The 16221-nt window shown below is 33.1% G+C and overlaps 1 protein-coding gene across 2 annotated transcripts in view; it reads left to right on the forward strand.

Moving 5' to 3' along the window:
* UBR1 (ubiquitin protein ligase E3 component n-recognin 1) overlaps nt 1-16221 on the forward strand; it is a 104812-nt gene that overhangs the window by 67801 nt on the left and 20790 nt on the right. For both annotated transcript variants that reach the window (XM_025038754.1, XM_006920448.3), the window contains 8 exons: nt 1040-1245; nt 2530-2623; nt 3392-3541; nt 6266-6363; nt 8612-8705; nt 9733-9881; nt 11901-11956; nt 12874-12970. In XM_025038754.1, the coding sequence (XP_024894522.1) occupies nt 1040-1245; nt 2530-2623; nt 3392-3541; nt 6266-6363; nt 8612-8705; nt 9733-9881; nt 11901-11956; nt 12874-12970 (944 nt within the window). The remainder of the gene's footprint in view (nt 1-1039; nt 1246-2529; nt 2624-3391; nt 3542-6265; nt 6364-8611; nt 8706-9732; nt 9882-11900; nt 11957-12873; nt 12971-16221) is intronic.

Genomic DNA, 16221 nt, shown 5'->3' on the forward strand with positions numbered 1-16221 from the left:
ATTCACATTGACAGTGAAAATTTAAGTTATTTCCAGTTTATTGAACGATCTAGGACATTTCAGGGAGTTTCTTGCACAAAGAGGCAGCAGTATTGCAGAGTAGTTCAGAACGTGGCCTCTGAAGTGAGGTCACTTGCGTTCAATCCTGATTCTGCTACTTCCTAGTGATAGAGTCATTAAGTAAGTCTCTTCCCATCTCTAGGCCTCAGTTTCTTCATCTGAAAAATGGAGGTAACAATAATAACCTACCTCATGGGATTATTTGAAAGATTAAGTGGGTTAAAATAATGTAAAGTATTTGAAAGAGTGCCTCACATCAAAATCAGTGCTTTATAAATACTTGCTATTATTTATTGTAGTATTGCACACATTGATTATAAGAATTGCTGAATTATTAAAGTGTTTTTTTATTTTAATAGCTATCAAAATAGAATAGAAACTTGAATGCCTAATAAGAAGGAATAGATAAACCATTATGGCACATGTAATAGGAGTACTGTGCAGCTATTTAAAAATAATGTTCCTGAAGAAATTTAATGACATGAGAAAACAGCTAAGATATAAGTGAATAAATGCAGGATGTAAATCTGTATATGTAATATAATCTTAATTATGTAAAAAATAAAGCAGATTGGAAAGATAAAAGTGATTATTTGTGGGTTGTGAGAGTATAATACTCTTTATTTTTTATACTTTTCTAGATTTTGCATCATTTCTTCATAAGCCTGTATTTTATAATCGGAAAAAAAAAACAGATAACCCAGCATCCTGGTACAATAAAGTGTAATCATAACTTGCATTCTACTTTATGATGTGCTCTTTTTGTACTTAGCAACACAAAATGTATTTTCTAATAAGCAAATTAACTGGTAAAAGCCAGAAAAATCAGAGGGGATGATTTTAAGCTAATATTGCTAAATATCATTTTCATTTGTTTTTATTCTTAAAGTTTTTGCCCTACAGTTACTTAAAATCTACCAAAATTTAAAGACAAGTGACCAAAACATGTGTCCTCATTTCTGGTCATTTCTCTTGGTAGCACCCCAGCAATCAGTGACTACTCTAGAATTGCTTTCGGTCCTAAACGGGGTCCAAGTGTTACTGAAAGGGTGGTGCTGACATGCATCCTCTGCCAAGAAGAACAAGAGGTGAAAATAGAAAATAATGCCATGGTATTATCGGCCTGTGTCCAGAGATCCACTGCCTTAACCCAGCACAGGGGAAAACCCATAGAACTCTCAGGGGGTATGTATTGTTTAATAAATATCTTTTTGAGCATTTCTTTTCATGCTTACGTAATTAGAAAAAATACTGTCTGAAAGTAGTTTCAGAGTGGGATTGTATTTAGCCTTATTTTGTCAGGTCACAGTTAAGCCATGTAAAATGTACTCTGGATTTTTATATGCCATGTTGGCTCCTTTGTTTTATTTTTTATTTCAGTTTTTATTAGTGCTTGGCCCCTCTGCTCATTCTCTCTCTCTCCCTGCCTCACTCCCTGCCCGCCCTCGACTTCCTCTCCCTATTTCTCTGTGCTCTACCATTTGAAAGTAGGATGCAGGCATTATGACAGTTCATCCCTAAATATTTACGCTTTTTTTTTTTCCTTTAGGATCCAGACATGTTTTATGTATCGCTTTATTTATGGCTCTTTTAGTCTGTTTTAATCAAGAATAGTCACTTGTGTTTTTTCTTTCCATGATAACTTTTTTGAAGAATGCAAGCCAGTTTTCTTATACAGTGTCTTACATTGTGGATTTGTCTTATTGTTGCCTCATGATTAGGTTCATGTTAAACATTTTCTTGGCAGGAATACTAATTAGCTAATGTACTGTATTTCTTACATCATATCAAGAGTTAGCTGCTATATCTTTAAAATACCCTTTGAATGATAATATTGATTTAAAAAGGCTAACATTTATTGAATACTTACATGTGCCAGGCACAGATTAAGTGCTTCTTGTGTATTTACTCACTTAATCTTTACAACAGCCCTGTGAATTAGGACCAATACTGGCTCTATTTTATAGATGAAGGAACTGAAGCACAGAAAAGTTAAGTAACTTACCCAAGACCATGAGTTAGAAGTGATGAAACCACATTTTGAACCCATCTATGTTTTTATCCAGTAGATTATAACGACATTGAATACCCCTTTTAGTTACCCAAATTACTCTTAAAAATGACAAAAGTAAATTGTGCTTGAGTCATAGAAAAATCACTTCAACAGCCAAGATAATGCAACTTAAACCTAAAGTTAAAGATAAAAATGTAAATATCAAGAACTGAAGTTGTCATTAATGCATTCTAATTTTAGAATCATACCTGAAACTTTAGTTTTATATTTTCCTGTTTCTAGTTTCTGTTAGGAATATATACCCTGCTATCATGATATTGTGGTGCTTTTCTTAGACATTCCTTAGAAAGTTTTTAGTTAGAATTTTAAACCTGATAACCTTTTTTTTTTCTTTTCCTTTTTATGACTGTGGGAGAGATGAATACATATCTCTTATTTTTGTCTTTCTATACCAGAAACCCTGGACCCACTTTTCATGGATCCAGACTTAGCATATGGAACTTATACAGGAAGCTGTGGTCATGTAATGCATGCAGTGTGCTGGCAGAAGTAAGTTGTCTTTCTGACACATTCTTGAAAGAAACTAGGAATATTGGCATTCACTAAAGGCATGATTTCCCATGCCTTTTTCTTTCCTTTCTTATTTTAGTAATTGAAGCAGTTTTAATTACGAATTTCATTTTCATGATAATCGTTATATTATCACCCTTAGAAATTGGTATGTAGAATTATAAACTTAAAATTTTCACTATTTCTTTGTACTTGCTCTCCACAGACTAATTAATTGCTCTTGATCATTTTTTGTTTAAAATAAACAGTAATCTTTATAAAAATCTCATTCTTCTCAAAGCATAGAGTAAAAAGTACCCTTGAGATAGAATAGAACAAGAAATTCTAGTCCTACCTCTCTCTGGAAGCAATAAAAATCCAGAAATATAATTCCTGGGAAATCTTTTGTATAGGGTTCACTCTTTTGGCATTGCATTTAAAATACATTATTTTCCTGTAATGGTCAATGACTACTTCATTTGGTCATTGAAAGCTGAGGGAAGTAGTGTCTACATAGTATTTCCATGGTGTTGAGGCAGGAGACAGTTAGGATTCAGTAAAATTATTTAAAAATTTTTTCTACCCTGACGAGTCTTCCAGTTTTCCCCCAAAAGAATGGATATCATAATATTTCTTTGATAATTATGTATTTTTGCATGTCTGTTTTAAAGACATTTATTGAGGCACGAATTTCAGATTTTTCTCACTTGGATTAGAGCAAAGATACATGTATAGTTCTGAATGCACCCATGTCTTGGAATTTTGCAGATATTTTGAAGCTGTACAGCTGAGTTTTCAGCAGCGTATTCATGTTGACCTTTTCGACTTGGAAAGTGGAGAATATCTTTGCCCCCTTTGCAAGTCTCTGTGCAATACCGTGATCCCCATTATTCCTTTGCAACCTCGAGTGATAAACAGGTATATTTTAATATATGTTTTGGTTAATTTTATAGAAAGCTGTCTAATATTTTCATTGTGCCTGTTTTGGTTAGGTTACTAATTTTTTTTTGCTGTTTAAAGTAATTAATACTTTTTCATTTCATAACATATTCAACTTAAAAATATGATTAAAATTAGCTCCAATATTTGGTCTCTAAAACAACTGCTGTATTCATTTACTCAGATCTCTATGTCGTGTGTAAAACTTCCAACTGCAATAGAACTTTGATCTCTACCTTAGCATTCACAGGAGAAAAGTTGGAAATAAGATTCAGTCTTTTCATATATTCCCTTGCCACAATTAGAGTTGCTGTTTGGAGTTTTCGTTTCTCTAAAGGTCTTTGTAGTATAATTTTTAATTCTGCTTTTCTGAAGATCTAAATGCTATAGTTTTGGAGACACAGACAAAATGTTAACTATAAAAGTAAATAAAAACACCTGACTCATCATATATCTTTGGATAGTTTTTGAACATTTAGACTAAGTTTATATTCTGACCATCTGTAAATGGAGTTTAACTATAACTTTATTCGTTTTTTATGGCTGCAAACTTTTTTGTATATTTCTTTATTTTCTATATGATGATAACAGTACTATGGTTATTTCAGTTTCTTTAAAATTCATTGAATTTGTAATGATGACCTAAGTTGCACTAAAGAAAATGTTTTTGTTGATAAAATAAACACTTTAAATATGTTTCCATGACAAAAGAATTCAAAAGTGATAGGTTTAACAAGCAGGGTCAATAAGTAGTTGCTCTATCTTTACTATTCCATTTCATTAGAAAACCTAATTCAGAAATTGACTCCTGCTCAGCATATTGGGACATAGAATGTCATCTTTTTCGAAGAAGGCAGCATCAGAAAGATTTATCTTTTTTTTTTTTTTAAGTGACTGATATGTTCTAGGCACTTTACTAAGCACTTGCTCTATTATTTTTAATACCCAAAATAGTCTAATGAGGTAGGTGCTGTTATTCCCATTTAAAGGTGAGGAATTGGAGACTATGAGGAGTTAGTTGTTACTTATCCCAAGACAGACCCAGGATTTGAACCCAGACCTGACTCCAAAGTCTTATCTAATTATACACATGAAGACAAAGATAAAATAAATCATAATACAATATAACGACTTTCCAAATTCTCATTAGTCTACAAGCCTTTTTTGCATACCAGTTCCCCAAATAAGGATTATCTAACATGTAAATTATTCTCAAAAAGAATATTTAGCACCTTCTTTCCTGATGTCTTTAAGAATATGATGCTTCAGAGTAATAATTCTGAAGTTAGACTGATCCTTGCAACTGAGTCTCTTCAAATTCTGTGATGTTTTTAATCTATAATAATTCTCTTAGGATATGAAATAATTATATATTACATTTTTATTAGGCACTTGAATTTTCCTGTGTAGTTGATTATATTTGCCTTTTTTGTTTTTAGAAAATCAACAAGTATGATCTAAGATTTTAAAGTTGATACCATATGAAACACTTTATCAAAACTAATAATAAGCTATTTTTTTTAATTAGTCATAACCAATCATAGTACACTTTCATTTCTAAACCTATAAGAATTCTTAGGTCAAGTTTCTGCCCAGATAAGAGAATTTTGGCACAGTTCATTATATATTTTAGCTTCACTTAAGACTGTCCTTTCAGTAAGCAAGTTCCTATTTTATAGCCCTTTTCAGTAACACTGTTTCTGGTCCCCCTTGGTTGTTAATAACAATTTGGATCAAGTCCCTGACCTTAAGGAATTTAGATTACAGAGAGGAGAGACCAATAATAAACATATAAATTCAAAGTATTGAGTAGTGAAAAATATTATGAAAAAGCTAAAGTGCTGGAGTAAAGGGCTAGAGACAGACCAGTGCATGAGACTTTTTATAGACAGAGTTGCCAGGGAGCTTCTTTCCAAGATGTGAATGAAGTGAAGGACAAGCACAAGCACTGTCAAGAGCAAAGGTTCTAAAGTAAGAACACAGTCAGCATGTTCAAGGCACAGCAAGATGGCAGCATGCTTAGAGTGGAGCAAGGAAAGAGCCAGATCATAAAAGGGCTTATGAACTAAGATTAGAAGTTAGAATTATATTTTATGTGTGATGGGAAACCATTGAAATTTTTGAATAAGAGAGTGTTATGATCTGATTTACATTTTTTAAAGATCTCTCTGCCTCTGCTGTATGATGAATACATAGATAATAATGAAACACAGTTGTAGAGGCAGGAAAAACAGTTAATATATTGAAATAGTCCAGGTAAGGGATGATGTAACTTGGGTTAGGGTAGTAATGGTGGAGGAAGTGATCAACTTGGCATATATTTACATGGTAAAACCTGTAAGACTATCTGATAGCTTAGAATGTGGGTTGTAAGGATATCAGAAATCAGTGGCAACACCTCGTTTTTGACTTGAGCAACTAGAATGGTGATTCCATTTACTGACATTAATTACTTCTAGATGATTAGAAGTAATCATCTAGATTACTTCTAGATGGGTGGTATCTTATTTCTTACACTTTTAAAATTCCCCTCCCTCCCAAAACTACTTTTTTAAACACATGTATTCTATGACCTAGGCAGTTAATCTGGAGCAATTTGACTTTTTCATAAAGCCATTTATCCAGGGAAGAACTCTATAGGTTCAGCTTTTCAATTTGACTTTGTGCCAATGGCTTTAATAATTTTTAAATATCATTTTTCAGTGAGAATACAGAAGCTCTTGCTCGACTTTTGACCCTGGCACAATGGATACCGACTGTTCTGGCCAGAATATCAGGTTATAATATCAAACATGCTAAAGGTGCGCTTAAAATTATTTTATATTTCGCTATATGGAATTTAAATGTCAGAATCTTTTTTAAAAATTTTTGGAAAAAAGTGCTTAATCTAAAATATGGCTCAAATCACTTTACTTGATTTAATAATTTTTTATACTGGGAGACAGTATAGACAGTGATTAATCTGGAGTCACATTGCTTAGATTTAAATCTGATGTCCATCACTTACTGTCTTTGTCATCATGCACAAGTTACTTGACCTCTTTGTGCCTCAACATTCTTATTTGTAAAGTGAGAATAATAATAGTACCTGTCTCATTGTTTGAAGGATTGAGTTATCTTGTGTAAAGTAGAAACGTGTATAGTACATAGTAAATACTATATGTGTTAGCCATTATTATTACTAATATTGCTAATTGCTAATATATTGTCAGTAATAGCAAAAACATTTTAAAACTATTACCTCACATATATTGTTTATAATTGAGAGATAGGTCTACCTAAAGATTGAGAAAAATAACGGCAGGCAGATTGGGGAGAGAAATCAAAATTTAAAGAGTGATTAATACAGGCAGTGAGTTTCCTGGTTGGGGGGCGATCCTTTATTTCCCATCATTGACACCAGAGTAGCATGAGTCACAGAACTGTGCAGCAAACATGAACAACAATAAAAGTAAGAGAGATGCCCTCTTTTGGGTCAGAGGACCAGGAAAAGAAGCCCCACAGAGCTGGAGAGTGTAAGGGCAATTCCTGTTGTAGTTTTTTCCCCTCTTCTGACCTCCTGAGGCTAGCCTCAGTCGTGGAGTTGCACCGCCATGGTGGCCACATAAACACTTAAAATTCCAAGAGAAAAACCAGTCTCTCTGGTCAAAGGAAGTGGGAAAAAGGGACCTTTGTGTTCCAAAGAATGCAGGGTGAATCCTCAACTATCAATTTTTTTTTTTCTGTCTTTGCCTCATAGCGTTACCCCAAAGAGTAGCCCTGGTCACATGAATCGCAGTACACGACAGCACAGGGGACTAAAACTGAGAGAAATTTGTCATTTTGACCAAAGGAACTAGGAAAAAGGGTCCTTGGGGTTAGAGAGTAAGGGAGGAGTTCCAGACAGGAAAGAGCTATAGAATAGAAATCTATTTTTGAGACCAACACAAGTCCTGGGCTCACCTCCAAACTGCACATGTATAAGAGAGGTGCCAAAGAAGTATAGCATTAGCTTTGATATTGAAGCTATGTTAAACCACCAGTAAAAGTAAAGTTCCAGACTAACCCCTGAGTAGTTTGTGTCCTAGGAGACCCAAACATTATAGTAAAGGCTCTGAAGACTAACATGGGAACCACTACCACAGACATTGAGACAGAACTTGTTAAACCTTAATTGGGTTCATTGCCTACTAAAACAAAAAAGTACATTTTTTCCAGGGAATTTTAACAGTGAATATTATCCAGTCTGTTAGAATAGACAGAAAAAGCAAAGGAGAAAAAAAAAAAAAGCCTTAAAGACGTATAGAATCATTTTTTAAAAAAAAATCCAATGTTTGTATCATTGAAGTCCCGAAAAGAAAAAGAATGGTACAGAAAAAAAGATTTGAAGAAATAATGGCTTGAAACTTACCAAGTCTGGTGAAAGACAAATTTACTGATTTAAGAAGTTCAGTGAACTTCAAAAAGATGGACTTAAAACCATACCCAGAAAGATCATACGCAGACTGCTAAAAACCAAAAATGAAGGTAAAAATCTCAAAAGCAGCCAGAAAAGAACAATTCATTTCATATAGGAGAACTACAGTTCTAATTTAATGAGAAAATGGAACTACAGAGAGGTTTAGTATTCACCCAAGGTCTTAGTAACAATCAGTGGCAGAGCTAGGATTGAAACCCAGGTAGTGTGGCTACAAATCTTTTGTCCTTTTTCACTAATGTATGCTGCCTTACTAATAAAATACTACCTATGCATTCATTAAAAATGAAAATATAGGTGGAGAGTTACTGATATGGAAAAACATTTCTGATATATTGATGAAAAAACAAGATACAGAACAGTACTGTAGACATCCTTTAAAAAAATATAATATGTAACATTTATATGAAGAACAGAAAAGTATCACCCAGATGTTATCTTGGTTATCTGGGTGGGGAAATTTTGAATGATTCTTATTGCTTATTAACAATTTCTCAGTTTTCTGAAATGATCATATATAATTTTAAAAAGATACAAAGGCATGTGTCAGACAATTCTCATAATTTTTTTTCTTTTTTCTTTTATTTTATAAGGAGAAAACCCAACAATACCAGTTCTATTTGATCAAGGAATGGGTGATTCCACTTTTGAATTCCATTCTATCCTGAATTATGGAGTTCGGTCTTCGTAAGTACCTGAATGATTAAAAGAAGTTTGTAAATGATTGTGAAAATTAGAACAATCCTTCTTTGCTTCCATTCTTCCTTCCCCCTTTATTTTAAAAGTGTTTCTTTATCCCACTTTTATCTCATTTCTTTTTCCTTGGAGTTTTATTTGTATTAATAAAATTAAGTGGTTTGAGATATTGGAGTAATACTGGAGTAATAATAGGATGAACCATGCCTATAATTAACCATTTTTGACCAACAAAAATGCCATTTCTATATTGTCCAACCCACAAGAGCAAAATTTAAGAGACTTCAGTTAAAGTCACATCTAACTTGCTCTATGACTTCTGAAAAGCCTCAGGTCACCTCCCTCTGTCCCCAATTCATTTTTCTTGTTTGTAAAATTGAGACAATGGCCTCTTAACTTACCTCATAAGATTATAGGAAAGATATTTATATGAAGACCCTTTGAAAAATATAATGTATCTAAATTATGTATTAATGAATATCATTTGAGGTACATTTTTCTATTTGCAATTCTTGTTTATATTAAGTATCCCAGTGCTACTGAAAATACTTGTTACAAATGGAAGTTTAGGAAACCAAAATTTATCTCTCCAAGTACATGGTATTATCACACAAACACATACACACACCCTGTCAACACAAAAATACTTCTGGGTCCCTTCTCTAGACACTAAAACTTACTAGGTCAGCTCTGTTTTCTTTGAATTTTATTCCTTTTCTGTCTAGTCTCTGTCCTGTAATTTGGACCTGGACCCTTTTTAACTGTGATCACTTACTGTATCTTTCACAGAAAATGAAGTTATATGGGCCATTATCATTTTGTTAAATATATTTCTACTTATAGGAGACACAGTTCTGCTTTTTTCAGTTTTTCTTAATGAGTAAATCTTCTGCAGAGGCTCTAATCTTAACTGGACAAAGAGTTGGATTTTATTCTTGCTTTAATACCTAACTTGACTTCTCAGTAGATAGTCGCTTTTAATAAGTCATTGTATAAACTCTTCCTGTTTTATTTTTAGGATTAAGTATTCTAATAGCATCAAGGAAATGGTCATTCTCTTTGCCACAACAATTTATAGAATTGGACTGAAAGTGCCTCCTGATGAAACGGATCCTCGAGTCCCCATGATGACCTGGAGCACATGTGCTTTCACTATCCAGGCAATTGGTAAAGCCTATAGAAGAATTGTTTTGGAGGTTTCATAGAAACAGAGTTAACACAGATCAACTAAAAAAGTTTTCCCTTTTTTCACTGATGGCCCCAAAATATTTGACCTGTTTGAACACTTAGTATTTCCGTGGATTAGTGTGTCCTGATGTCATTTAGTCTGAGAACTTTTTGAACTGATCTCTTTTTAACTACGATAATGGCCGTGTACAACCTCAGCTAAAAAATATTTGAAAGGGACATCATGAAGCAGCTAGATTCAAAATGTGGCAGATTTACCACACTAGAAGTTCAGGAAAAAAAGACAAAGGAAAAAGAATTACCTAGAATGTTTCAGTAATTTTTATTTCTTTTATACTTTGAGAGAAAAAGAAAGGGAAGCTAAAGTCACCTAAAAAGGGAAAGGAAGTCTACGGTGGTCAGGAGAGACAGATGAACAGTAGGAAGTCTACTGTAAAATTATCTGCCATAATGAAAGCTTTGTAGAAAAATGTAGCAATCAAATCAACATGTTGTACACCTTAAACTTACATAATGTTGTACATCGATTATACCTCAGTAAAGCTAGCGGGGGGAAAGTATAGCAGTGAAGAATCAGTTAGATTTTTAAATTAGCGTATTTGCTCATTACAGTCATGAGATGTACATTACTATATGAAAAAATAATAACTAATTCTTTCATATTGTTTTTATTCAAGCCATTTTCAATCTTTCTTTCCAATATATATTTTCAGCAGTTGTTTTTAATGGAGTAAATCACATTTTTTTTGTTTAAATATACAAGACACTATTTGATGATTTGAGTTAAGTAACATGAAGTCATTTTAGCATCGGTCTCTATGAACAGATTTTAGAAGTCACTTCCAAACCTGTCAGACTTGACTTGTGGGTTATCGATAACACACAGGTTTATATTTACTAAGATTAAATAAAATGACAAATAATAACAATAGGTTTAAATAAAATAAAATCTGACTTTCTATTGAAGACTTGCAGGTGTTTTACGCTTTATGCTTTTTGGGAATAAAATGTTAGGATCAAGAATTTATATTTAGACACTAAATATTTAAAAAGGCCAGTTTTAGCATGAGAGATGAGAAATTCAGTAGAGAATAGGACTGAATCTTCACATGTTGTTTTTTAACCAAGTAATTGGACTCTAGTTGATAAAGATAGTGTTACGTTGTTTTCACTAGTGCTTTTTCCATCTAATGGACATAATGCTGTACTTTATTCCTAGTGCGTAAGCTTCTAACTTACCTCATTCCCTATGAGTATGGAGAGACATGTACTGGGTGTATTGGGATATTTGGGAACAATAGTTGAGGAATCAAAACAGAGGTCTTTTTATTACTATTCTTGCAAAGATGGAAAAAGAAAATAGGAAATTAGCCTTCCCCCCTCATAGATGTATTGACTTCTGAGAATTAGTGGGGCAGGGGGCTGGGGGAGTAATTTAGCAATAAGTACTCTAGCCAACAAGGCAGAATATATATCTGAGTCTTTTTTTTTTTTTGGTATTTTCAATTGCATCTTTTTTCCTATAAATATATCCTAATTCTTTTTTAATAGTACCTATAAGAGTAATAAAGTTACTTGCATCTGCCTTATGTATTATTTTTCAACATAATAGATTATGACTTGTATGTCAACTGTAATTTTTAAAAGGTTGTGACTATATATAAAAATTACTTATTTAAAAATTTTTGCATAGAAGAGATGTTAAAAGGAGGAAAAATGAACCAAGATGCTTTGTTTTTCCCAAGTATTCTTTATAGATTGCTTCAGGGACTTTATTATTTATAGTAGCAATTTGTTATTTTGATCTATATTTGCTTCTATAATATTCTCACTCAAAAATTTGGAAATTTTGACATAGAGTTAAACATGAAACTTTGAAGCAAAAAGTGTAGATCATCTGATCTAAATGTAATTAGTCAAAGACCATCTGATAGAAACCAAGTATACAATTGTAGTGGTAGTCAGAATTTATTATTTTTGTTTTTTTTACTATTTGAGAAAACCTCTTGGGAGATGAAGGAAAACCTCTGTTTGGAGCACTTCAAAATAGACAGGTATGTATATTCTAATAGGATACATATAACTCATGGTATGCTTTTTTTTAGGGCATCCACAGTTAATTTATCATCTTAAAAATTCTTTATTCACTCCTTTTTCTGTAAAAATTCATAGAATTCTATTTCCTTTTTTAAAAAAGAGCTACTTCAGTCTCATAGGAAAGCTTACCCCATCCTGGTGGTTAAATGTAATTCACAGAGAGATTACAGATGATGCTGGTTAGTTGTTCTCCCCTTCTCTGTTTATTGCCAAATCAGAAACCTACATTTTTCCTTCTCACTGACTTTGCACCATCATGTAACATTAAATATTAATGCTGACATAGCTCTAAATAAATCATCATACTAAATTCAAGAATAAAACTAAGCCATGGCTCCTTGATGGGTATGTCCTGACACTACAGGACACGCGTGGGCCCTGAAAACAGTACTGAAGAAGTGCGCTCAGTAGCCCTGTGAATACATAATAGGTGACTGAGGATTCCCTAGACCACCCCGCTCCTAGCCATTATGTCTTTTTTTCCTAACAGGGGACTTGTAGTCCACAGTATGCTTCCCTGAATCAGTAGTTTTCTGCCATCATTTTAGAATTTCTATTAATACAGTTATTTGCACGGCCTCAACAGAATAAATTTGTTCAGACATTTAAGAAATTTATTCTGGGGAAAATGAGTACTTCAATGAGAATTGAAATGATTATAGCTTTGATACCTCTTTGTTATGGGGAAATCAATTAAAATTTGGTGAGGTCATAAAACTTTTTAAAATTATTAAAAATATTGTAATTTGCAGGAATGTGTGAAGTGTATAAGTCCGCAACTAATTCTTGCAGACTGGGATTGATTTTTACAGTGAATGACTTAAGTCTGTTGTCTTCCTTTATCTTTTTTATCTTCCCCTGTCTTACAATCTAGCATAATGGTCTGAAAGCTTTAATGCAGTTTGCTATTGCACAGAGGATTACCTGTCCTCAGGTCCTGATACAGAAACATCTGATTCGTCTCCTATCAGGTAGAGTCTCCTCTGAATTATTATTATTGTGTTATTATTTACATGTCTTTTTCCATTGCATTTCTGTCAGTGTATTTCACTAGGAAACAATACACTGCACTAATTTTGAACACTCAAAAACAAAAAATAAAACATAGCTGCCCCTGTAATACCTGCAGTTTTATTTTAAAAATCAGGTATTTTCCAAATATTTTCAATTTATGTTCCTTATATCCTAGGGGCTTTATTGAACCAACATCCACAACCACTAATATTCTTGTATCCCAGTCTGGTTAGAAAAGGGAGCAATGACATGGCTAGATTATTTATAAATATGTTTAGTTTTGCTGGTGAATCAAGGTCAAAGTCAGGTAAAATAATAGAAATGTAATAATCTCAAAATGCAGGTTTATGCATTTATGCCCTTTTCCTTGAGAGATAGGCTATAACAACTGGTTTTCTTAGATTCTAACATGCTAGAACTTAACTAAGTTCATCTGGTGTCCTCAGTTAATATGAAAATTAAAAGAAGGATTAGAGATTACACAGTAGTAGAATGATTTGGCTTTGATTTTGGTTATCTGCATTTCCCTTTGGGTGTTTACATTACAGGAGCTCCTCTGTACCTAAACAGATCTCATAAGTCTATTTGTTCATGAGTTCAGAATATCACAGATAGGGGAGTTTAAGCTTGCATTTCCCAGGTATGTTTCTATCAAAGAAGAGAATCACTCTGTTAAACTATAAAGCTAGGCATACCTTTCTTCTAGCTGATCTAACAGGTTTTTTTTTTCCTCCCCAAAATTGACCTGCTATTTTACCTTGAAAGTCTGTTGAGACAAGTCACTTTCCTCCTTGTTTATCCCCACAAGCTTCTTAGGGAGCTCTTCCTGAGGAGCTTTCTGCTCATTCTATTGGTGTGGTCATTCCACAGCTCCATCCAAGGCTGCCGCCAAAGTTTCATTAGAACTTCCACCATACTTTTACATTTTCAAATTAAATTCCAGCTTTCTCTTGAATTAACCTCATGCTAATAGGACTCTAATACTGATGCTTTTCTCCTAGCTACACACTTAATTTTTATTTCCTTTTTCTTTCATTTCCTTTTTCTCTTATTGGTCAGTTGCATAGGCCCAGAACTTTGCACGTTATACATTTGTTCTTAAGACCTTTGTTCTTAAGACCTCTTGCTGTTGTTGAAGTTTGTCCTATCTGCATGGTACTATTTTGGTTTTGTTTTTAAATTTTTGGTATCTCTTTTTATTTCAGTCATAATTTGGATACCTTGTTTTACTAGCACTTCCAAATAGTCTCCTTGCTTTTGCATTTATCACACATTATGAGATTTGTGTGATATTTAAAATACCTCAAAATAAGCACCAAACAAGGAGACTCTTTTATATCATCGTGGATGGTAGGGACTAAAATAATAGTGCATAATCTGTAATTAGCAGCAACTAACAGAATTGATGTGCTTTTGCTCTCTAGCTGTGTGCCTATATATGTTTGTAATGTGAAATTTTTTTTAGCAGGAGCATCTTTATTTGCAAGGTGTTAGGGCTGTGAACTATATATTGATGTAGAAGCTATGTTCCCTGCCATTATTAGGTTTATGATTGAATTAGAGAAGCAGAATCTATGAAAACACATTATAAAGTAGCCAAATGCCAGATGTATGGTGCAAATATGTGCTTCAAAAAATAAGACACAGAAGAGATCACTATAAGGTTCTGCTCTTCTCTCCTCTGATAGGGTGGGATTTGAAATGAGTTTTTCAGGGAAGGTTCATAAGGATACATTTAGAGAAACAACATTCTAAGCACAGGGTACAATTTGAACAGAGATTGTGGAGGTAGGAAAGTATGTGGTATGTTCAAATAGACAAGTTTGATAGAAGTAATGGTACCTGTAGGTAGAGAAACTTGAAGTTATGATTAAAATAAAGGTCTTAAAAGCCTCAGTGAGAAATTTAAAATTAATTTTTTAGCTTATTAGGAACTGTTGAAGTGTTTTGGGAAATAGTATTCTAAAGTTAATTTGTATATTGTATAGGTTGGATTGGAAAAAGGAAACATAAATATCTGGATATAGTAGCAGAAATTAGGGAAGGAATTGGGATGGGACGGGCAGGGACAAGATTTTGAATTAAAATGATTAATAGTGATTGAGAGAAATAGGGAAGTCCACAATAGAGAGATATTTTGTGTGAAAGCTAATGAATATTGTTTTAATATGTTGGTTCTGCAGTAGCAATAGGACATACAATATTCACAGCCTAGTATGTGCTAGGTACTGTACAAGGATCTCTTTATATAATCTCATTTCTTCTAACCATCATCCTTGAAAGAAATCATTATCCCCATTTATAGATGACAGATCTGAGGCACAGAGAAGTTATATGACATGACCAAGGTCATAAAACTAGTAAGAGGCAAAACTAATATTCTAACCCAGCCCTGACCATAAAACCCAGGCTTTTCCTACTGTATCACATAAATTTTGCTGAGATGTTTAATTTGTTATAAAGATAAGGTTTCATTGATAGATGAAATGAAAATATGTGTGCCAAAATTACTTTTGATTTCAAAGTAATTTTAAAATAATATATTCAGCAGCCAGAAAAAAAAGTTTCACAACTGTCTAAGAAAAATTGATTACAAAAAGAGTATTCCACTGACAGAAAAGGTGATAAGACTTCAAAACAAGTGATTTGGAGTTATTAAAATGTCCTGAAAGCAGAACAATTTGTAACACTGAGAAGAAAAAAAGATAGTGTCATGGACATGTTAACTGATATATTTAGAAATATTACTGAAAATTTTAATATGAGGAAGCGAGAGCTAGAAACAGTGACTTATTAGGAACACACAGCTAGTTAATGGCAAAGCCCTGTGATCACTTTAGTTTGTTTTATAAAGCCAATATTAATAATAATTATTGAATGGTTACTATATGCCAAGCTTAGGATAATAGCTTTAGATGCATATGTTAATGAACTTCCCAACAATCTTGTGTATACTGTAGACTTAGAGAAGTTAAGTCATTTGCCTATGACAAATAAAACCAGAACTGGAACCCATTTCTGACTCTAACGCCCATGCTCTTAACTTTTATGCTTTTTGTCCAGACACTTGAATTTGGGGTTAAGAAATTGACCTAGTCTGAAAAGAGTCTTTCTCCTTATTTTTAAAAATATAATTAATTCTTTCATTGTTATATATACACAACTCTTAGTATTGTTTTGAATTCTTTATTTTTCAGTTCCTTTTCAC

Source organism: Pteropus alecto, unplaced genomic scaffold (assembly GCF_000325575.1).
Source record: "Pteropus alecto unplaced genomic scaffold, ASM32557v1 scaffold86, whole genome shotgun sequence".
In the NCBI taxonomy this organism is placed as follows: domain Eukaryota; kingdom Metazoa; phylum Chordata; class Mammalia; order Chiroptera; family Pteropodidae; genus Pteropus; species Pteropus alecto.